General features: G+C 36.0%; 1 protein-coding gene across 1 annotated transcript in view; it reads left to right on the forward strand.

Annotated features, from left to right (window-relative positions):
• LOC135128578 (EGFR adapter protein-like) overlaps positions 1-25053 on the forward strand; it is an 803179-nt gene that overhangs the window by 525851 nt on the left and 252275 nt on the right. The window contains exon 3 of the mRNA XM_064055467.1: positions 18908-18982. Coding sequence (XP_063911537.1) covers positions 18908-18982 — 75 coding nt within the window. The remainder of the gene's footprint in view (positions 1-18907; positions 18983-25053) is intronic.

The raw sequence follows: 25053 nt of genomic DNA on the forward strand, positions 1-25053 counted from the left end.
TCCGTAATATTAAAAATTACTTTGGCCGAATTTTATCAATTCAATTAAAAATTACAATCAAAACAAGCCGGGGAGCGACTAACGGAAATTTAATCACATTTTTAATTTAATTTATCTGCCATCAATTACACTAAAGAAGTTTGCTAATGAGCGGCTGTTCCCGCAAACAAACCTTATCATACTTCGAAACGTAATAAACTGTCCGAAAACTCGCAAATTCAAGATAACGCCACTCACTTTATTGAATCATCACCGAAACCCACAACCACTAATAACTTAATTAAAAATAAATGAACATCATTCATTTTTTAATGAAGTCGAGCTTAACTCGCCCGATTTTAAACCGAAACAAAGGCAGATATCTGAAATCCAGGGGCACAGGCGTTTAACTCGCGAACTCCGTCCTATCAATTGAATTTAAATGATTATTAACCCCGGTGCGATTGTGACCGTTTATATTGACAGCGTTATCGGGAAAAACATTAGGTAAAATTGTACAGTGTTTCGGCGAGTGGTATCAGTGGATAACCTAATTACCCTATGTAATTAAACTCTCATTAGAGCCGTGATTTGATGAGACTCTGCTGATCTGAATATGCAGATTAAGCGACACGTCTACCGGTACGAACCGCACGCTTAACGTGCCTTGATTTCTCAATGATAATGCCGAAAGGGCCAAGACCTAAATCATTAAATTGAGTTCGGCCTAAAACAGATTTAAATAGCACACGGCGGCATTCGAACGTGAACGTAATCGCATTTTAATTTTTAATTATCTGCATCCGCTCGATTTTTTAATGTGCGGAGCTTCGACGCTGCACTGTGTTATTAACAGGTTTGATGGAAATGGTGTTAGGCAAAAGGGATAATGTTAAGTTGTAATCCGTGGAAGTGTGATGACCGGCAGAGAACAAAAAAATCTGCGAGCTTTGCAAATCGACCAGGATTAATACTTACGGTTTTAAGCGTTTTTGAAAATTCATTGAACTTTGGTCACCCGTTTCCGTCCATCCGTCTGCCTGTCTGTCGTCTGTACGGATATTTATTAGACAGATAATGTCCAAAACTACTGGACCGATTATCAAGTTTTATATGAGTATTAGGATTATCATGAAACGCTAATCAAAATTTGACTAATCATCCTCACCAACAATGGAATGACGTCATTTATATTAGTAAATGTTATTTAAATTTTATTTCTTCCATTTCTCGATTCTCCAATTTCTCGATTCTTCATTTCTCGATTTTTCAATTTCTTGTTTTATCAAATTTTCGATTTCTTATTTTTTTTATTGTTTTATTTGCCGATATTTCATTTTTACGATTTTTTATTTTTTTGATTCTTCAATATTCGGTTTTAAAATTTTTAGATGTTTCAGTATTTGAACTTTTAATAATGAATCTGTGCTGAATCTTTATCCTGGTAGACATTAACATTTTTGGAAAAAATCAAAACTGTACTCGTACAATTTTCGTTTTCTTAATTTTTTAAATTTTCAGTTTTTCCATTTCTCGATTTGTCGAGCTTCTATTTCTCAATTTTTTTGATACTTCAGTTTTGGGTTTTTTCGGTTTTTTTATTTTTAAATTTCTCGATTTTTTTTTCGATCTCTATTTTCCGATATTTCAGTTTTACGATTTATCAATTTTTTGATTCTTCAATTTTTGGTTTTAAAATTTTTACATGTTCAATATTTTAACTTTTATTTATGAATTCGTGTTATCTTTATCCTGGTAGACATTAGCATTTGCGGAAAAAATCAAAATTGTACTACTACAATTTTTGTTTTCTTAATTTTTTAAATTTTCAGTTTTTCCATTTCTCGATTTGTCGAGCTTCTATTTCTCAATTTTTTTGATACTTCAGTTTTGGGATTTTTCAGTTTTTTTATTTTCAAATTTCTCGATTTTTTATTTTTCGATTTCTCTATTTTCCGATATTTCAGTTTTACGATTTTTCAATTTTTCGACTTTTCATTTTTTCGATATTTCAGTCTTTCGATTTTAAATTTAAATTTTTCAACATTCTAATTTTTGGCTATTCTAAATCTTCAATTTTTCGATTTTTCGAATGTTCAAAGTTTCGATTCTTCAATTTCTCGATTTTTCAAATTTTCCATTTCTTGATTTTTTTATTTTTCGATTATTCTATTTGCCAATATTTTAGTTTTACGGTTTTTCAATTTTAGGAACCTTCAGATTTCGGTTTTTAAATTTTTGGATTTTTCAATACATATTTTAGTTTTTGGGGTCTCTAAATCTTCGATTTTTCCATTGATCGATTTTCACTTATCTCGATTTTTCGATTTTTCAGTTTTTCAGTTTTTAATTTTTCGATTTTTCAATATCCTAATTTTTGGTAATTCTAAATCTTCAATTTTTCGATTAATCAGTTTTCCCATTTCTGGAATTCTCGATGTTTCGGTTATTCGATTTCTCGATGTTTCGGTTTCTCAACTTCCCATTTCACGATTCTTTGATTTTCAGTTTTTTCAATTCTTCAATTTTTCAATTTTTGGAATTTTCGGACTCATTCGATTTCTGAGTTTCTCGATTTTGCAAGTTTTTTCTTCAATTTTTCTTCGATTTTTATATTTTTTGATTTTATAGTTTTTCGATTTATCAGTTGATCAATTTTTCGATATTCCAGTTTTGAGATTTGTCAATTTTTCTATTCTTCGATTTTTTGATATTTTAATTTTTTCATTTCTTGAATTTTGGAGTAATTTTTTCAATTTCTCGTGTTCGCGCTTGGTCGAATTTTCAGTTTTGCGATTTTTCAATTTTTCGCTTTTAATATTCTTTGATTTTTCCGTATTATAAATTTTTCGATTTTTCGAGTTTTGAATTTCTCGATTCTTCCATTTCTCGATTCTTCAATTTCTCGATTCTTCGTTTCTCGATTCTTCAATTTCTTGTTTTTTTTTATTTTTCTATTTGCCGATATTTCATTTTTACGATTTTTCATTTTTTTGATTTTTCAATTTTCGGTTTTAGAATTTTTAGATGTTTCAGTATTTGAACTTTTAATAATGAATCCGTGCTGAATCTTTATCCTGGTAGACATTAACATTTTTGAAAAAAATCGAAACTGTACTCGTACAATTTTCGTTTTCTTAATTTTTTAAATTTTCAGTTTTTCCATTTCTCGATTTGTCGAGCTCCTATTTCTCAATTTTTTTGATACTTCAGTTTTGGGATTTTTCAGTTTTTTTATTTTTAAATTTCTCGATTTTTTATTTTTCAATTTCTCCATTTTCCGATATTTCAGTTTTACAATTTGTCAATTTTTCGATATTTCATTTTTTCGATATTCCAGTCTTTCGATTTTAAATTTAGATTTTTCAATATTCTAATTTTTGACTATTCTAAATCTTCAATTTTTTGATTTTTCGAATGTTCAAAGTTTCGATTCTTCAATTTCTCGATTTTTCAAATTTTCCATTTCTTGATTTTTTTATTTTTCGATTATTCTACTTGCCAATATTTTAGTTAATAGATTTTTCAATTTGTATGTATGTATGTATGTATGTATGTACTTTATTAACGGTATTGTTGTACCTTTTACAAATGTCCATAAACTAACAATTATAAATGGAGAAATTACATATAAATCTAGGCGCATTAAAGCCTCGCTAAATTTTTTGAAAAAACTTATTAATTCAAATATTGATTGCCCTCCTTTACTCGGTCAGATTAATTTCCACTCACCGCTATTAACATTACGTCATCCAAACTTGTTTTACCTACCCACTCCTCGTCTTAATGTACTGAAATACTCTCCCATTAGCGAGATGTGCAACAACTACCACCAGTTTTGTGATACCTTTGAACTGTTTTAACAGTTTTAATATTCACCTGCTAGCTGACTAATATACCTTTAGGGCACCACAGTATGATAGCTGTGCTATATTAGCTGCCGGTAATATCAGTTTCATTAATAATTGGACTGTAATTGGGTCATGTACCTGTTGTTCAATTTCAAATAATAATAATAATAATAATAATAATAATAATATGTACTTTATCTAACAGAACATTTTTCAAATTACGTTTAAACGATACAAAAGGGACACCCACAATATCAATATCTCTTAGTGTTAAGGTACTTTTACTGATCCTGCTACGAGCTGATTCCCTACCATACAAAGTGCGATGGAATGGAATGCTCAGCAGATGAGTAGATCTTACATTTCGTTGTGGAACATACAATGAGAATAATTCCAACAAAGGTGGACACGTAATCAAAGAATTTAAAATTTTAAAACAAAAAAACACATCAAACATTAACCGACGTAATTCTAATGGCCATAGACCAAAATAAATAAGAATATTTAAGTAATTTACTCTAGAATATAACACATTAAATTTGAAGCACAAAAATCTCACAAACTTTTTTTGAATATTTTCTAATCTATTAATAAACACTTGATAAAAAGGACACCATATGACACAGCAATATTCGACAATAGGGCGAACTAATGAATTAAATAAGATTAACAACGGGCGGGGAATTTTAGGAACCTTCAAATTTCGGTTTTTAAATTTTTTGATTTTTCAATACATATTTTAGTTTCTGGGGTCTCTAAATCTTCGATTTTTCCATGGATCGATTTCCACTTTTCTCGATTTCTCGATTTTTCGATTTTTCAGTTTTTCAGTTTTTAATTTTTCGATTTTTCAATATCCTAATTTTTGGTAATTCTAAATGTTCAATTTTTCGATTAATCAATTTTCCCATATCTGGATTTCTCGATATTTCGGTTATTCGATTTCTCGATGTTTGGGTTTCTCAACTTCCCATTTTACGATTCTTTGATTTCCAGTTTTATCAATTCTTCAATTTTTCAATTTTTGGAATTTTCATATCTTTTTTCGATTTCTCAGTTTCTCGATTTTGCAAATTTTTTCTTCAATTTTTCTTCGATTTTTATATTTTTTTGATTTTATAGTTTTTCGATGTATCAGTTGATCAATTTTTCGATATTCCAGTTTTGAGACTTTTCAATTTTTCAATTCTTCGATTTTTTGATATTTTAATTTTTTCATTTTTTGAATTTTGTAGTAATTTTTTCAATTTCTCGTGTTCTCGCTTGGTCGAATTTTCAGTTTTCCGATTTTTCAATTTTTCGATTTTTTAATTTTTTGATTTTTCCGTATTATAAATTTTTCGGCTTTTCGAGTTTTGAATTTCTCGATTCTTCCATTTCTGGATTCTTCAATTTCTCGATTCTTCGTTTCTCGATTCTTCAATTTCTTCTTTTTTTATTTTTCTATTTACCGATATTTCATTTTTACGATTTTTCATTTTTTTGATTCTTCAATTTTTGGTTTTAAAATTTTTAGATGTTTCAATATTTGAACTTTAATAATGAATCCGTGTTGAATCTTTATCCTCGTAGACATAAACATTTTTCGAAAAAATCAAAACTGCACTCGTACAATTTTCGTTTTTTTAATTTTTTAAATTTTCAGTTTTTCCATTTATCGATTTGTCGAGCTTCTATTTCTCAATTTTTTTGATACTTCTGTTGTGGGGTTTTTCAGTTTTTTTATTTTTAAATTTCTCGATTTTTTATTTTTCGAATGCTCTATTTTCCGATATTTCAGTTTTACGATTTTTCAATTTTTCGACATTTCATTTTTTGGAAATTTCAGTCTTTCGATTTTAAATTTAGATTTTTCAATATTCTAATTTTTGGCTATTCTAAATCTTCAATTTTTGGATTTTTCGAATGTTCAATATTTCGGTTCTTCAATTTCTCGATTTTTCAAATTTTCCATTTCTTGATTTTTTTATTTTTCGATTATTCTATTTGCCAATATTTTAGTTTCACGATTTTTCAATTTTAGTAACCTTCAAATTCCGGTTTTAAAATTTTTTGATTTTTCAATACATATTTTAATTTTGGGGTCTCTAAATGTTCGATTTTTCCATTGATCGATTTTCTCTTTCTCGATTTTTCGATTTTTCAGTTTTTCAGTTTTAAATTTTTCGATTTTTCAATATCCTAATTTTTGGTAATTCTAAATCTTCAATTTTTCGATTAATGAATTTTCCCATTTCTTGAATTTTGGAGTAATTTTCTCAAGTTCTCGTGTTCTCGCTTAGTCGAATTTTCAGTTATCAGATTTTTCAATTTTTCTATTTTTAATTTTTTTTATTTTTCCGTATTATAAATTTTTCGATTTTTCGAGTTTTGAATTTCTCAATTCTTCCATTTCTCGATTCTTCAATTTCTCGATTCTTCATTTCTCGATTCTTCAATTTCTTGTTTTTTCAAATTTTCGATTTCTTGATTTTTCTTTATTTTTCTATTTGCCGATATTTCATTTTTACAATTTTTTATTTTTTTGATTCTTCAATTTTTGGTCTTAAAATTTTTAGATGTTTCAATATTTTTACTTTTATTAATGAATCCGTGTTGATTCTTTGTCCTGGTAGACATTAACATTTTTGCGAAAAATCAAAACTGTGCTCCTGCAATTTTCGTTTTCTTAATTTTTTGAATTTTCAGTTTTTCCATTTCTCGATTTGTCGAGCTTCTAATTCTCAATTTTTTTGAAACTTCACTTTTGGGATTTTTCAGTTTTTTTATTTTCAAATTTATCGATTTTTTATTTTTCGATTTCTCTATTTTCCGATATTTCAGTCATACGATTTTTCAATTTTTCGACTTTTCATTTCTTCGATATTTCAGTCTTTCGTTTTTAAATTTTGATTTTTCAATATTCTACTTTTTGGCTATTATAAATCTTCAATTTTCGATTAATCGATTTTCCCATTTCTCAATTTCTGGATTTCCCGATGTTTTGGTTCCTCGATTTCTCCATGTTTCGGTTTCTCAACTTCCCATTTCACAATGTTTCGATTTTCAGATTTTCAATTCTTCGTTTTTCGATTTTTCAATTTTTCGATTTTTCAGTATTATCAGTTTTTAGATTTTCCGAATGTTCAACGTTTCGGTTCTTCAATTTCTTTCTTGATTTTTTATTTTCCCATTATTCTATTTGCCAATATTAATTTTACGATTTTTCAATTTTGTGATTTTTCAATTTTCGGTGTTTAAATTTTTAGATTCTTCAATATTTTCATTTTCGGTGTTTCTAAATCTTTCATTTTTCGAATGATCGATTTTCCCATTTTTCGATTTCTCGATTTTTCAATGTTTCGGTTTCCCGACTTAATGAGAGTTTATTAAATATAAAATACAGCTTATCTCGCTTCAGTGGGGATGATTAACCAAATTTGGATTAGCCTTTAACCATCTACATGATATTTCTAATATACATACAAAATTTGACAAAAATCTCTCCAGCCGTTTCGGAGAAAGTGACAACTAAAAATGGATACAGACAGCAGACAGACAGATGAAAACGGGAGACTATTTTTTTCGTACTGTAGGGGTCATGAAACGTCGAGAAAACACAAAAGTGGCCATTCGTCCGTTGGACTCGATTTCTATACATTTTTAGTTTACGCTCGGGAACTAAAAATACTGGAAACTAATCTAATAATTGCTGCCAACAATACCAACATTAAAACCAAAAACATGGACCTGACCTGACCTAACTTGACCTAACCTGATACCATATACGTATGTATTTATATAATGTAATAAATAAATGTAAACTATATTATTTATATATTATTACATCAGAATGTCAAGGTCTAATTTACTTTTTGAAAAATTATTCTATCGATGGACACAATGATCCACAAAAAAATTGTTTTCTTGGGTGTCGCATAACTTTATAACCCTAGTTTCTAAATTTAAAGTGCATTGATAACAGAAAATGAGTTTGGCTATTTTAGGACAAGTAAACATGCGGATTTAAACGATGTGGCATCAACCAGCATAATGACAGGTTAACAAAATTCAGTATGTTATGGGTGTGGTCACTTAATTGTGTAACATCCTTAACTTCCACCCACGAGCCGCCACTCACTGTAATAACCTGAAAGCAGACAGACACGTTCAACCCTTTACATCACAGAATAATTTACCTAAACATGAAACTGAATCGAATGAACTTTAAGTTAACAAAATGAAGACAACTATCTCTATTTGGTCGAAAACTAGCCACATCCATCAACTTCTGTGGCGTTTTCAAAGCTTCTTCGCCAAAGAAACTTCCCAACAAAATTTACATTTTAGCAGTTTTTAGATTATGGCGTCTTCTATTATTTTTAGCTTAACTCGCTGTTGAACTTTTTCGACCTTTTTTGCTTTATGATTACGACAATCACGCCACTGTAACATTACGTTAGGCTCCATCCGAGATAGGACATCTCATAAGTCGATGCTCCTTTTGTAGGACCAGTTGTGATGAGTCAAGCCGTCTATTCGGACGACCTTTAACATAATACGCCCCGAGGGGAGTCACTGTTTAAGTTTTTAAATTTTTAGGGTAGCTTAGGGTGCAGAGAATGATTAAGCAAACACAATGATAACTACAAAGTTAGAGGCTCCCCGGGGTATAATATAATAAAACAAATCTTGATATACTTATTACGAGATGTTTTTAAAAAATACACCGAGGAAACAGCAATCGATACCGCTCAACGTTTATTTCTTATGTACAAATTTGTTGTGAAATTCAAAACATCGAAATGTGTTTTTGCGATGAACACCTCCACGGGTTTAGTTCACAGTTTCAGTCTGAAACTTTCCTTTTACGTCTCACATTCGTATTATTTACTCCTGTGCATGTAACCTAAACAAGAGAGTTTCGTCCTCCATTCAAATTAGACAGATTTGGTTTCCGGCAATGTCACGCACAGAAATCACGAAAAACGCCTCATTCAGAATCCTTAAATTGGTTTCGAGCGGCGTAATTTGAATTTGTTTTCGCCTCCCCCACATCCTACTTCTGTCTTAATCTGGATAACGTCACATTTATTTTCAATTTATTCAACGAAGAATATCAGCGAGTACCCGTCAAAGACGCGATTATTCAGTTTAATTAAAATTAATTGGATTCAGACGGTTGCATTTGCAACGTTTTTATTAATCGAGTTGCGGAGAACGACGTCAAGAAACACCGCGATAAATGTCAAATGTCAAATTTAAATTTCGCGCCACAAGAAAAAAATAGAATTCGAGTAAATCGTGATTTTATTAACGATACGACTAATAAAGACGCATTTTTATTAAGGGTGTTCTGTCGAAATTTTAATATCACTTAAGTGTGTTTTACGTCGTTTCGATCGATCGGACGCTCGACCACGATAGGTACAAGTGCATGACCGACGTCGGGGTGTAAAGCGAGCGGGTTTAGGTCCGATAAAGAAGATTTGTAACGGTCGCAGTGTTCCTATATCTCGCAACACCCCTTGAATGTAAACTAACCTGGCCAGCTTTCCGCCTAATTCACTCAAGACGTCGAGACTTGCACACCCTCCAAATAAAATTTAGGGCTTTTTTAAAGAGTCCAGACCTAATCTAATGAAACACTTCATCAAATCTTTTAGGGTCTCTTAATGTATCTGAGGAAAAACGCTTAAACTTGATTAACTGAGTGAAATATTTGTTAGCTTGGGCGGCAGCTTTAAGAAGCTGCGCCAAAAATATGAAATATTGCCTTCATTTTGCTAACGGGCCAGTTGCTAAATGATGTTTGAAAATTGCTTTGGACTTCCATTTTTTCTGCAGATAGCTTTCGTTGCCCGTGGTAACACTTTGTGTGTACTGAAAGTAGATATAGAACATAAAATTACGAATTAGTTATTAAAAATCGTCCAAACCTCATATGATGACTTTATTCTAGACCGCTTATCCCAAATCTCTTACAAATTAAGTTACATTTTCCACTACAACGGTCAGTTTCAACAAACTGATCCTAAAATTGGCGGCGTTGAAATAATTTTGGGGTGGCTAAGTGAATTAGACGGAACATCAAATCGAATAGCGTCCGTAACCATTCCAGAGTGATGATTAGAGTTTGTCGCGGTGGGGCGCCTCCTGTGTGCGGCTAATGTAACGATAAATCAGGATGGTGTCGAGTACTAAGTGTAAGCTACTGGCAGTGAACGGCCGGATGAAAGCTGCATAGAAAGCTAAAGAAACTGTAAATTATGGCCCCTTCGTATTTTACTTCTCGTTCATTAGACACGCCAAGTTGAAATGCGCTGGCGCCCTTTCATCTTTTTTATGCGTGCGACAAGACAAAGTTATTGTAGATGCGCTCAGACGTGTCAAGCAGGAATCGAAAATAATTTCGCTTTAATGTTTGGATTTTAAATTTCTGATGTGGCATGTGTAAACAGAGTGTAACGAGTGCTAAGAATATCTAGGCTGGTTACAAACAGCCACAACGTTGTGCTGAAAAGTGCTCAATTTCAGGTCAGTGGCGCCAGCAAGTTCTTAATTAAACATATCAGTAGTGTTTATTATTACAACATCACAGCGGGGTTGATCTACAATTAACAAAATCAGCTACCAAATTTAGTCACGTATATTGATACAAACTCTATCAAATAACACGTGGAATATAACCTAATTAAATCCCGTGTGATTAAAAAGTTTCCAAGTTGTTTGATTAAAATCACAAATACTTATCCAAAAACTAAATTGAAGTTCCCCTTGCCAATCTCATAACAAGCTAATCTTTTCTACGAAACCAGCAGACCTAATCTAGGAAATGACTTCCACGTTTCCTCGCAGCATGACTCTTATTCACCAACTACTTGCACCTGATTTTCTACAAAGGGAAACATAAAATCAAGTGTTGGACAATATTGAGAATGATTTTTTATCAGACGAGGCTTGATTTTCCAATTAAGACACATAAATCTCCAGAATTTGAAACTGTGGAACTTACATATTTTCATTAAACCCCTCTTTGTCTGGGCAAATTTGTCGTCTGTAATCAGTTATTCGCTAACGAATTTCAGTTTGTACATTTCAAGCAGGATGGGCCTGCAGCTCATGATGCATCAAATCCTTTGAAGTTACGCTTTGATTCTTCAAGCCCCGAATAATTGGCAGACATTTCTTTTACAATATGAGAAAAACACCAATATTTTAAATCAGTTGGTTTCCAGCTTTAATCCATTGTGGTTTAAAGAAAATTTGATTCAAAAGGTGACAAGTAACTGACAGATTAATTAATTTGAAAAAGTCAAATGAAGCGACGCATTAATAAATTAATTTCATAGTCCATTAGATGTAAATAATTATTATTAATAGCCTATAGATATTCGCAGCTCAACTTTAGGGATCAGGCTTAAACTTCGTTTCTCGGACCTGTTCTATCTTTGCTGCCAGTTTTGCGGTGTGTCCCATGTTTTTCCTTGGTTCATTTCTTTTTCATATTTAGCACAGAAAGTTAACCCTGCTGGCACATGAACGTGTTTGTCAAAAATTATTCCCAGGTACTTGACATTTTGCTTCTGCATCTATTATTCTAAAGAATCTTCTAATTTTATGACATACCAGGAAACTCTGTTAAAGGCAGTCTTGAGATCTGACTTAGCAAACACCAATATTTTCTTATGACCCACGTGCCTCCATTCGATCGATTCTCCCACGTCTGAAGCCATACTGATTTCTATTTAGGTCTTTCTTTGTTGTGGGCTCTTGGTCAAGTCGTTGTTGAATCGTACAATAAGTTTTGGGAATCCGTCCCGCTTGGCCAACCCATTGATAACTCTGATAAGATACCTAGTTAATATGCTTGTTTGCCACCAATTTTGTGACTTCGTGTGATTCCAACGGGTCCCGCCGCCTTCCTCATGTTGGTCTTTCCTGCTGCTTCTCCTTGCTGTGGAAATAGTCTTTTAACCATATTAATTTTTTGTTTGCTGCTGGTTCTTGAATGGTTTTCTTAGGTAGTTTCTTAGCAACTATTTTCTAGTCAAAACTCCATACTTGGCAGGCCACATCTTTGCACAGTTTACACCACGCCTCTTCTTTGGAGGCCTTTACCTTCTTTTATTACCATATGTGGACATTCTACACTCTCGTTTTCCTTTAACGGTGTTCTTGGTCGGGCTAATTTCTTCTGTTTACCAGTACACTGAGAGTTATGTAGTGGGGGTTCTGAGACAGCTTGATCTCATTCGAACTGTCCGGGAACACACAGTACTTTCTATCGACAGGTCATTGACCCCATTGTCTTAGAAACTCTATTACTTTTTGTCTACCAATTTGAGGTGTCTTAGCATCCCCGACATTTTTGTCTACTTACCAGTTTGACCCGTCTTAGGAACCCCATTACTTTTTGGTGACCATTTGACCTATCTTAGGATCCCCATATTTCTTGGAAACCAATTTGACCGATCTTAGGCCTCACCATCATTTTTTGTCGACCAATTTGCTCCACCTCGACGTGATCTTGGCCAAACCGAGGCGAGCTGAGACAACTTTGCCAGTCCTAAGACAGGTCAAATTGGTCAACAAAAATGATGAGGGTCTATATCAGATCAAATTCGTCTACAAAACATTAACGGGAGTCCTAAGACAGACCAAATTGTTCGACAAAAAGCAATGGAGGATCCTAAGACAGGACAAATTGGTCGACAGAAAATGATGGGGGTCCTAAGACAGGTCAAATAGTTGACGAAAAGTAACGGACATTGTAAAACGGGCCAAATTGTTCAATAAAACGCAAAGGGGTTCCTAAGACAGGCCAAATTCGTCCATAAAAAGTGATGGGAATCCCAAGACAGCTCAAATTGATCTAAAAAAGGAATTGGGGCTCTAAGATAACGGGGGTCCTGCACAACAAATTGCAAAAATAATAAGGGTCCTAAAACAGGTCAAATGGTTGATAAAAAGTAGTGGGGGTCTTAAGACATGCCAAATTGTTCGACAAAAAGTAAAAAATTAATGGGAGAAGTGCTAAGACAGTGCGACGAAATTCCGGTGTGACGGGCGGACAGTCCGGAATCTCGCCGATAGCGTCAAATGAGATAACGCGTGGTGGCGGCGTACTTGGGTGCCAAGCTTACGTGGCGATCTTCACGCCGCCGGGGGTGGCGCCTTCGGTCAGGAGCGGCTGTCGCCCGGGCGCCAACTCCCTCTCCGGGAGAGGGAGCGCCGGGGTTGCTCTAAAGCCGGAGACACGGATATCAGGTGGTGAGCACCCACAAAAACACGACAATAAAATAAAACGGCAAGAAATATTTTAAACAATCAATCGGGTTTACTCCACGGCTAAAATAATAAATCTTGCAGCTAAACTTAACTTAAATAGGTATATACAAAACGGTTTCACGAAAAAAAAGTTAAATGTCCGGCACGGTCGTTCCTCCTAGGCGGCGATTTCCTTCAGGGCGGGCTCCTCCTGGACTTGGGGGGCGGCGACCTTGAAACTGGAAATCGCGCGAGGCCGGTACGGCGACCCGGGAGGGGAGCGCGGTGGCGGTGCACGACGCGTGCACGACGGTTTCGACTTGTGACGGTGACGACAAAAAAAGAACCGGTGACGGTGGTGCAGTTTTACGCTCGTAGGCGGCGATTCCAAAAACCGATACTTAAATGGACAGACGACCCAAAAGGTACTTACGGTGGTCGGAGGGTCAACCTGCACACTTCTACAATTCCCTAAATAACTTTCATGATGGCCATCCTAAGATCGGTCAAATAGTCGATAAAAAGTAATGGATCTCTTAAGACAGGCCAAATTCGTCGACAAAAAGTAATGGGGGTCTTAAGACAAATTATTGACCGGTGGATAGAAAGTAATGGTGCTTCTAGAATTGATCAAATGAGATCAAACTGTCTTAGAACCCCCACTACATAACAACTACACCGGTCTATTTTTATATGTCCCACTTTTCCTTTTCAACAAGACATTTTAGTAAGTCAATGCCATTGCTCATTCTTCTGGGATGTAATTCGTTCCTTTTTCCAACTTCCTCCTGATCTCTTAAACTATTATCTCCATTTTTTTCCTTATGAATTTTGTATATACACGGTTTCGATGGTTTTGGTTCCCTTATCATTGCTATTTTAAAAATAATATTTTGGTGGTTTTTGGTCAGTTAATGGACCTGACCTGATCTGGCTTGACCTGACCTGGCCTTTTTTTGTTTTTTACAGAGAAGGACGGAAATCTTTTAAAATACACCCAGAACATTGATGTCTAGGCGTGTTGTATTCGAGCCAATCTCCATGTCTACCAATAAAAACCTTTTCTCTTCTGCTTCTAGGACACTCCCTGGAACTATTTATCGAGTCTGATCTCAACTTTCTCTTTAACGTTTCATCTGATGTATTTCTTGTCATCTATTCCATTGTTTTTCGGACAAGAACATAGCTTTTATTAAGTTGTCTAGTTGCAAATTTATTCAATGTATTCTTCTAGATTATTCTTCCATTCAGAATACTTATCACATGTAAAAACCGTATGTTCAATATCGTTTTCTTCCTCGCATTACATACAGATCGTCGTCTTCCTCATCTTTATTTTTTCGGAGACATTTTTCACTCAGTCACTACATTTCTTGAGGTTACTTAGTATTTTCGTCTCTACTCTACATCTTCCTGAAATTCTAGACCCATCGCGGCATCAATTCATCATATAGTATATTCCATAAGTTCGGTTCAAAGACCCCGCACCGATGCTAATTTGTGTTTTATTGTCAAGCTTTGTCTTTGTACTATGGAACAATTATGTCCCAGCACTTCGAACATTGAGCATTTATCAGAGCACAGCAAACTTTTCTGTTTCTAGCAATTTCAACAGTTGGATGAACTGCACCAATTATCGTCAGCCCTTTCCTAAAAGCGTATTGGTTTGTACTGAGGCCCCCTTTCTCTTCTAGCTCTATTGTCAATTGCTACAGCAATATGTTTTCATCAATTTTGAATAAAATACACAATAATAAACACATGGGTCTATAGGTCAGGTTTTTTTTTCTGTGGAAGGGGAAACCCTCATGGGCACCAGAGACTTAGGTTCGATCATCTCTGGTAGTGCCTGGACTCTTACCGGCTAAAACCCCTTCCTCGACCAGGTGTTCTCTAACCCCTCGGAACCGCTTTAGCATTACTCCAAGGGGGGATGCTAACCCGACCTAACCTGACCTGACCTAACCTGGCACTGCTTGACCTGGCCTAACCTGATCTGACCTGACCTGACCTAACCTGACTTTTCTTTTAACTCCTGTAGGCGAAAAAATTTTCAAAAGGGTCCCCTCGCGAAGATACGATATTCTGTTATGTGGGGGACTCTGCGATTTTTACCGCACTAAAACCCCTCCGCGTGCGTCTCTCCCTCTAGGAGCCTACCGCGGAAACACTTGGGACATATCATCGTAGTGGGCATCGGGTCGCCTCGCCATCATATCTCTTGTCCTTCTCCCTTTACCTTCTGCCTCATTATCTTCCCTATCATATCCTTAATATCTGCCCACCTCCGTTCTTTGACGACTTTACTAAAATTGTCTGGTACAAGTCAACAAATCCTCCGAAGTCTATCTATCCCTCCACAGTACTTTCATGTCTCTTCGTGAACTTTCCCTATTCTTTTTAAGTACGCACCAAAAGAACCATGGCTCGTTAAAAATTGGGTGACACAATGGTCTGTCCTTCCTTCTCCTCTCTCGATTCAGTCCTACATCGTAGGGATCAACCTCTTCCTCCAGGCCCTGACCGTCGCATTTTGCCATCTCTCCTGCTAGCTTTCTATCATTTTGCATTTTTCCTCTCTTATTTGTTGTCCCCTACTTCGACATATGTTCGTCCTCATAATCATGAGGAGCTCTATCGGTGACGTGCCTGTAATAACCGACAGCGCTCCGCTCGATACGAACATTCCGATACACTCAGGCTACCTGAAGTAGCGCTTTCCTGTGACACCTTTCCATTAACATTCTGTACTTTTTGATCTTTTTCTCTACTCTGCACTGCACAGCCCCCTACCCTTATCTCCACTGATTTCAGCTTTCCGCGTCCAACTGTTACGACAATCCCCGTTTTCTCCATCCCCTGCTCATCCATCCACCCGATCTACCAACTCGTTTGCCGCTTCTACTAATCTCCCTACCAGGTCGTCGACGTACGCTATCATCTCCGTCTCACGTGGCATCCTTAACCTCAATATTCTATCATAGAATAAGTTCAGAGTAGGGGACCCAACACGGAGCCCTGAGGAACACCCCCACCCGGTACCATTTCGCTTCGCTCTTCTCCAACGACCAATATCCTGTTCTTTAAGTGATTTTCAGCCACCCTAATTAGGTATCCCGATACCCCACGTCTCTCTAAAGCCTTAATTATCCTATCCCCTGGCCCCAACTTAAAAGCGTTCCTAACGTCGAAATTGATCATGACACTGACTTTATTAGACTTATAGTTACCACCGGATCTGTGGTCGACTTGTGTTTCCTGAACCCTATTCAGGAATATCTCCGGTCGGTCCCTCCTTTCTAGCTTTTTCCTTGTCATTTTCGTCTCAACTCGGGAACAATTCTCTCTATCAATCAATCTCTATTTGCTCTTACGTATCTAGGTATCCTTTTCTTTTACTCCCAAATGTCTTTGTAACAATCTGGTATGCCTTCCTCCATATATCATTTTCTAGTTCTCTCCCCAATGGCTTCTACGCTTTCTCCTTCGCCTCCTTAATCATTCTTCCTAGTTTTTCTTAGCCATTACTTGTTCCCCCATCAGATCTCTTACTGTTTCGTTATTTTCCTTTGTATTGCGATACATTTTCTTCTCTGCTGAGCTACGTTTGTTTTCCACCAGTATTTGTTTGGTTGTCTTTGTGCCGAATTTTTGAAAGGTGCTATCACAGGCGTCTTCTATTAATCTTTCTAGATCTTCCGATGTCCTTACTTCCTCTGTCCGTCTGTTCCAGAGTGTAACATGTATGTTCACCGGCAAGGTCCGTAACTCTTCCTTCGTAATTTTCCAGCTTCTCGTCTCTTCAGTCTGCTTCTTCTCGTGAATTTATTGCCCTGGTTCGCCACGATCATTCCTCTTAACGAGATCAATTCTTCAAGCACTTCTCCATTTTACCGATATACTTGGCATCCCATATAGTAGACATCACATTGAAGTCCCCGCCCACTACGAATCGTCTCTTCCTACTAATCACCTTCTCTTCCAATTCATTGAGGCATTCTCGATATATCTCAAACTCTACATTGAGTTTGGTGACGTAACCTGACCTGACCCGATCCGACCCGACCATAACAATAGAATCTACAAAGAAATTTTGCCTACTGAAAAATGATAAGTGGAGTTCCGATTCTCTGATTAATTGTTATTATTGATAGTAATTGTAGGTTATACTAATATTAACGTTTACCAATTGTTGACTAAATCAACACCCGGAGGCATTAAGAGCTTTGAATGAAATTTAAGACACCAGATTGGTTAAATATGCTGCCTGAACAAGGAAATCATCAAAATAACAAGGGAATTTCACGTAGTTAGGGAGTTCTGCTTATTCATTTCCGAAACCGTAACAACATAGAGCTTATCCTGTTTGGAGGGTTCTCCCAAAGCACGAATCCTTGTTGTTTTCATCTTTCCCTATAAATTCATAGCAAGTTTGTCTCATACTGGGATGACACACGACATCGACCCATCATACTCTTCCAAGAACTTGTAACTACTTCGAAGATACCAGCACTAGTACTGGCAACATTTATACCTTTTTTTTTCATAACAAGTGAATTTTCCGCTGTTACATTTTCAACAAAATTAAGTGTTAATTGATTAAATTAAACTATGTACATAAAAACAACAAGAAGAGTATTAGCAACTTTATCATTTATAAACTACAGTATTTTACGACTATTATCATAGTGTTTTATTTTACACTGTAGATATGCATAAATTTCCTACGAAAGATAAAATTCCTGCACCAACTACGTACTTCGTGTGGATATTAAACAAATTTGTCAAAAGGCACAAAGTTATCCCTCTGCTTAGTCCAGCCCGCTGCACATAAAACTCGCAAACTTGAAACGGTTATGTTGCTAATCAGCATAAAATTTTAATTGCTTACAGTCATCAACACAAAGACTTGGAGCAATATGGCAAAGTAGCAAGATGTTGAAAGTATTTGTTTCAGTTTGAAACGACAGCCTTCACAAATTACGCCGACAAACAAATGAATGGACATTTATCTTTGGAACTTATCGTGACGAAACAAAGAAATGGAGATGACAAGACAGCAAACAACCCTCTAAAAAATTTAAAGCCCAAAATTGTTTTACTTTTTTAAGATGGCATTTTAAACACTAAAACGAAAACGAAATTTATACACTGGTTCGTTTTGGAAGGACTTCGCGTTTAACGTGCCAACAGCTTGTCGCTCATTAAAACGCGAATTCGTGCGGGAATCAGTATTGTGATAAAAGTTATTCTGGCTAAATCCCGGCTGATTATTCCGGCTATCAGTTCCTTCGGTGTATTTGTTATTCAATGCGATACCTACCTCGTTGACTGTAAGCTGTAATTAGTGTTAATAGAGCAATTCAGTTTAGCAGACAAGGCTTAGTGGGAACATCGTTACTGAATGGTTGCTTAAGTGCAAAAGGAAGCAACGTTTAAACATGCGGTGCTTATCATTACCAACAGACTAACTTGACTTTGTTGCCGATAAGCGACATTTCTCATCAGATAAAACTGCTCTTACGACACTACACAAACGTAATCGTCTTCCTTGATCGATTCACCCGGCGCCTCCACCAAATTAATTAACTCAAAAACACGCCAGACCGTAATAATTTTTTTCGTCGAAGCCTTTTACTTTATTAATAAACGCATTTATATCTCCACAAGTACCCCGAACGTGTCACGCAACACTTACGTCGCTCTAATAATACACCCGAATTTAAATAGCCCATTAAGCTAAATCAAAAGAAAAACAAGCTCCGACCTATTAACTTAAATGGCACATAGTTGTCGTTTATTGAGCTATATTTTGTTCTCTTTTTCAGGGAAACTCAAGAAAAAAGTACGTCCTCTTGGTAATTTCGTTGGCGGGAATAAAAGTATGCAGTCCAGACGGCAAGGTAAGGACGATGATTTATTATTTCATAAGTTTCATAACGTTGTAGTGATGTCGCGTTTTATGAATAATACGACGTTTTCTCTATGACAGTCACATTTTTTACTGGATTTTATTTCAATTTATGGCTGGAGCGTCGTGCCGCGGGCTTGTAAATTTTTTAATAACAATTATCTCAGATGAGAGACCCAAAAACAGAAAAAATATTTTGAAGTGGCAGTTTTATTCAATTTATTGCTACAGTTGTCCGTGTATTTGTAATTTTATACCGCAATTTTCTGCGATTTAAGTGTGCCGCTTCCGCAACTGTGGTACTTTGCCGCGCATTATGCAACTCCACTTGGTGATCTGTGCTAGAGTGAGAGTTGTAGTCTAAGCAATGTCGGTTATTAAAAATCTACCGATTTTTGAAAAAGTGAATACTGTGATATAATTTTATTATAATTCAGTTTAGTATGAATTTTAATATATAAAAATATGGAAGTGGAATGAACAAAATTTCATTATAATTTGTCTAAAACTCATGTATCAACATCTTCAGAAATTACGTTACCCCATGTGACAATTATAATATTTTTTTAATTATAAATAGTAAAATTTTGCTTCGTACAGATTCAAATATCCCAAAATTGACAGAATTGAATATTTTGATTTTAGAATCTAAAAGATTCCGTTCTTGTAACAATTAAAAAATTTTAAATTACAAAAATTCAAAGCAAAATAAAGTAAGAGGCAACAAAAGAGAGCAATTAAGGAAAAATGGTTACAATGGGATATGGAAATTTTGAATGCAATGAAGAAGAGGGCAGACTCAAGAAGGTAGAAAATTTTTAGTAAAGAGCCAAAATAAAAGGAAGAAAAGGAGGAGAAATGGAAGGAAACAAGACAAAAGAAAAAGAAAATGAATAAAGGATGCAGATAGGGAAATCAGAAAAAGGGCAGCTGGTACAAAATTAAGAGAAAAAGGGGTGAAGGTACTGTTTTGGAGTGTCCAAGGGTTGCGAAAAAAGGAAAAGGAGTTCTAGGAAAATTTGATGTGATGGGGCTAGTAGAGACATGGGTACAAAGATAAGTTTGAAGAGACACTACCACAAGAATATGGATGAGAGTGTCAAGAGGCTACAAAGGAAAATAAAACAGGGAGAGCAAGCGGGGGAATACTAATGGGAATTCGAAAGGAAATGCAAGAATTGGAAAAGGGAAGTAATAATAAAAACGGACCAATAAAGAATGTAACACAGGTAGATAATAATCGATGGGAAATAATAATCGTTTATTACGACTGGGCGACGAGGGGACAAGAATAATAGATAAAGAAAAGGGAGAGAAAAATAGAATCAAACGACAAAACAAATAACAAATAAGGGAAAATATTGTAGAAGATAATAGAAGAAATGGGATGGAAAATTTTGAATGGAAACAAGGAAGGAGATGAAGAAGGAGAATGGACGTACGTAGGGGCTAGACGAGAATCAATTCTAGACTATGCGATTGTCGACTAAGAAGCGTGGGAAGAAATAGAGAGTTTCAAAGCGGGGGAAAGGGTAGAATCAGACCACATGCCACTAGAAATAAAAATCAAAGCAAAAGAGCAAGAGTACGGAAAACAAGAGAGAAGAAACGAAAAAAAAATAGAAAAAAGAATATAGGATGAACAGGGAATTCAAAGATATAGAAGCAGGCTAGAAAATAAGAAATTCGAAGTAAAATATAATATAGAAGCTATGATACCAGAATTGATCAACTTAATTGTAGAAGCTATGGAAGAAAGGAAGATATACATATGACAAGGGAGGAATAACGGATGGAACGGAGAATGTAGTGAGTTGAAGAGAAAAGCAAGGTAAAAATTAAGAAAATGGAAGGATAACAGGGGAAGGAAAGAAGAGTACTTAAAAGCAAGAGAGAATTATAGGAGAAAATATGAAGAAAGAAAAAGAGAAAAACGAGAAGAAGAAAAGACAATAAAGTCCCTGAAAACAGAAGAAGAAGTATGGAGATATATAAACAAGGAACTGAGAACGAAGACCGAAGCCAGTAGAAAAGTCAAAATACATAAATGAAGATACTGTATGGAATTATTGGGAGGTTGTTAGGAAAAATGCTGCAAAATAAATAAAAGACTCACAACGACGGAAGAAATGTGGAGAGGTTCGGAAATAACAGAAGATGAAATGGTAAGACAGATTGAATGACTGAAAAGTGGAAAGGCACCAGGAGGGGATGGAATCCAGAACGAAGCGTGAATGAGTGAAAGAAAGGATATGGGAAGTGGTAGATGAAGTTGATGTAGTACCCGCTCTGATAAGGCTGATTTTGGCAAATGACATATCCTCTAAGAAAAGAGAGAATGACTTATGCTAAGATATGAGTGATTTTGGCAAGTCATATAGCCTCTAAAAAAAGGGAGGGTGGGTGGGCGGGGCTAGCTGTTAAGATTAAACTGATTTTGGCAAATGAGATACCCTCTAGGAAAAGAGAAGCCCGGTAGGCATTGGCTTTTCTTAGAGGCTATATAATTTGCCAAAATCAGCCTTATCTTAACAGCTACTAGCCCCGCCCACCCCCCTCTCTTTTCTTAAAGGCTATATGACTTGCCAAAATCACTCATATCTTAGCATAAGTCATCTTCTCTTTCCTTAGAGGATATGTCATTTGTCAAAATCAGCCTTATCATAGCAGGTACTACCTCGCCCACCCACCTTCTCTTTTCGTAATGGGTATCTCATTTGCCAAAATTACTCTTGTAGCAGGTACTAACCCTGCCCATTCAGCCTCCCTTTTCTTAGAGGATATCTCATTTGCCAAAATTGGTCTAGCGGACGAGCGGTGCTAGTACCTGCTAAGATAAGGCTGAATTTGGCAGATGACATACCCTATACGAAAAGAGAGGGTGGGTGGGCGGGGCTAGTACCTGTTAAGATTAAACTGATTTTGGCAAATGAGATATCCTCTAGGAAAAAAGAAGCCCGGTGGGCTTTGGCTTTTCGTAGAGGGTACCTCATTTGCCAAAATCAGCCTTATTTTAACAGCTACTATCCCCGCCCACCACCCTCTCTTTTCTTAGAGGCTATATGACTTGCCAAAATCACTCTTATCTTAGCATAAGTCATCCTCTTTTTTCTTAGAGGATATGTCATTTGCCAAAATCAGCCTTATCATAGCAGGTACTACTCCGCCCACCCACCTTCTCTTTTCGTAGTGGGTATCTCATTTGCCAAAATTACTCTTACCTTAGCAGCTATTAGCCCCACCCACCCACCCTCTCTTTTCTTAGTGGATATCTCATTTGCCAAAATTACTCTTATCTTAGCGGGTATTAGCCCCACCCACCCACCCTCTCTTTTCTTAGATGATATCTTATTTGCCAAAATCACTCTTGTCGTAGCAGACACTAGCCCTGCCCACTCAGCTTCTCTTTTCTTAGAGGGTATCTATTTGCCAAAATTGGTCTGGCGGACGAGCGGTGCTAGTACCTGCTAAGATAAGGCTGAATTTGGCAGATGACATACCCTATACGAAAAGAGAGGGTGGGTGGGCGGGGCTAGTACCTGTTAAGATTAAACTGATTTTGGCAAATGAGATACCCTCTAGGAAAAAAGAATCCCGGTGGGCTTTGGCTTTTCTTAGAGAGTATATCATTTGCCAAAATCAGCCTTATCTTAACAGCTACTATCCCAGCCCACCCCCCTCTCTTTTCTTAGAGGCTATATGACTTGCCAAAATCACTTTTATCTTAGCATAAGTCATCCTCGCTTTTCTTAGAGGATATGTCATTTGCAAAAATCAGCCTTATCATAGCAAGTACTAGCCCCGCTCACCCACCCTCTCTTTTCGTAGTGGGTATCTCATTCGCCAAAATTACTCTTATCTTAGCAGGTATTAGCTCCACCCACCCACCCTTTCTTTTTTAGATGATATCTTATTTGCCAAAATCACTCTTGTCGTAGCAGACAGTAGCCCTGCCCACTCAGCCTCTTTTCCCTTTGAGGGTATCTCATTTGCTAAAATTGGTCTAGCGGACGAGCGGTGCTAGTACCTGCTAAGATAAGGCTGAATTTGGCAGATGACATACCCTATACGAAAAGAGAGGGTGGGTGGGCGGGGCTAGTACCTGTTAAGATTAAACTGATTTTGGCAAATGAGATACCCTCTAAGAAAAAAGAAGCCCGGCGGGCTTTGGCTTTTCTTAGAGAGAATATCATTTGCCAAAATCAGCCTTATCTTAACAGCTACTAGCCCCGCCCACCCACCCTCTCTTTTCTTAGAGGCTATATGACTTGTCAAAATCACTCTTATCTTAGCATAAGTCATCCTCTCTTTTCTTAGAGGATATGTCATTTGTCAAAATCAGCCTTATCATAGCAGGTACTACCCCGCCCACCCACCTTCTCTTTTCTTAGAGGGTATCTCATTTGCTAAAATTGGTCTAGCGGACGAGTGGTGCTAGTACCTGCTAAGATAAAGCTGAATTTGGCAGATGGCATACCCTATACGAAAAGAGAGGGTGGGTGGGCGGGGATAGTACCTGTTAAGATTAAACTGATTTTGGCAAATGAGATACCCTCTAAGAAATGAGAGGGTGGGTGGGCGGGGCTAATACCTGCTAACATAAGAATGATTTTAGCAAATGACGTATCCTCCAAGAAATTTCATAAATTATTATAAGAAAAGACACTAGAAGCTCCAAAGCACTTTCAAATTCTTTCCAAACAGGAATACCTAGAACCTCAAGATTGTTTTAAATTTCTCAAAATAAAAAAAAAACGGTGTCCCAAAATTAACTGAAAAACAGGTCAGGTCGGAATTTTCCAAAAATAAAACACCAAAATCCCTCAAAATTGTTTTAAACAGTTTACAAAAAAAATCTACATGGACTCCCAAATTAATACACGTACCCACGGTGTAAAATAAAACACCGGAGGACCTAAAATTAACTGCGAAAATTTTAAACGTAGGGGAATCTTATCAAATTATGAAGGAAGGGGAAGAAATAAAGAGAATGAGTGAAATGGAATGGAGTATGAAAAAAGAACTGAGTGTAAGAGATGAGGATATAGATAAGCAACAACGCAGAACGAGAATATCGGAGTCTAGATATAATACAGATTATAGAAAAATAGTAAAGGATGAAGTACCAAAGTACATAGAGAGAGAGAGTATAAAGGAGAAAAGAATGATGGCAAGATTTAGGTGTGGAAATGATGAGAAAGAGAATAATTTTTGGATGGATGAAACTGACACAAGGTGTAGGATATGCTGGAAGGATGTGAAGGATTGAGAGAATCGGAGGAAAACATGGAAGAAGTGCTAAACGAGGATGGAAGAGGACTGGACTGGATGAAAGAAGTAGGGAAGATAAGGGAACTAAGTTCAGGGGTGGGCAAGCAGAAAAAATAGAACAATTACTATTATATAAAACTCGAATATTTATTTTATTTATTTTATTGATCTACTTGTTATTAAGTTAAATTGTACCCCTACTGGGAATCTTATTAAGCCTGTAAGGCAACTAGTAAAATTTTGCTTCGGTCAGATTCAAGTATCCCAGAATTGACAGAGCTGAATATGTTGATTTTATAATCTGAAATATTCCGTTCGTGTAACCACTAAGAAATTTTAAATTACAAGAGTTCTCACCGAAGCTGCCAGTTTATAGTTGACTGCAATCGACTGAGAAAACTGAAGTTTATAAGGCTCCTTGCAGTTGCTAAGTATGATCGAATAAATCATCACGTTTTCTTTATCCCAGTTGTACCAATCCGACTGTCGCAGAACTTCGAAAAGTTGACCAGACTTTTCAAACAATTAATAAACATAAATTAACACCTAATTTATATAATTACCACATTTTCGATTCTTTGTCCCAAATAGAAAATGTGTAAGAAGAAGAGCACAAGTGGAATTACTGAAGTAATTCCACGTAAATATCTTCGTTCCAAATTTCCCTAAAACGGTACAAAAATATCAAAGCGCTTAATGTTTAAACAACCAGTACCGAACCAATGTAGAATACGAAGCAAATGAATAAAATCGTAACACTTTTGCTAAAAATAAAAATGTAAATGCGTAGTT

This window comes from Zophobas morio, unplaced genomic scaffold, assembly GCF_036711695.1.
Source record: "Zophobas morio isolate AGI-343-1 ecotype UQ-CSIRO unplaced genomic scaffold, CSIRO_AGI_Zmor_V1 ptg000014l, whole genome shotgun sequence".
Taxonomy (NCBI): domain Eukaryota; kingdom Metazoa; phylum Arthropoda; class Insecta; order Coleoptera; family Tenebrionidae; genus Zophobas; species Zophobas morio.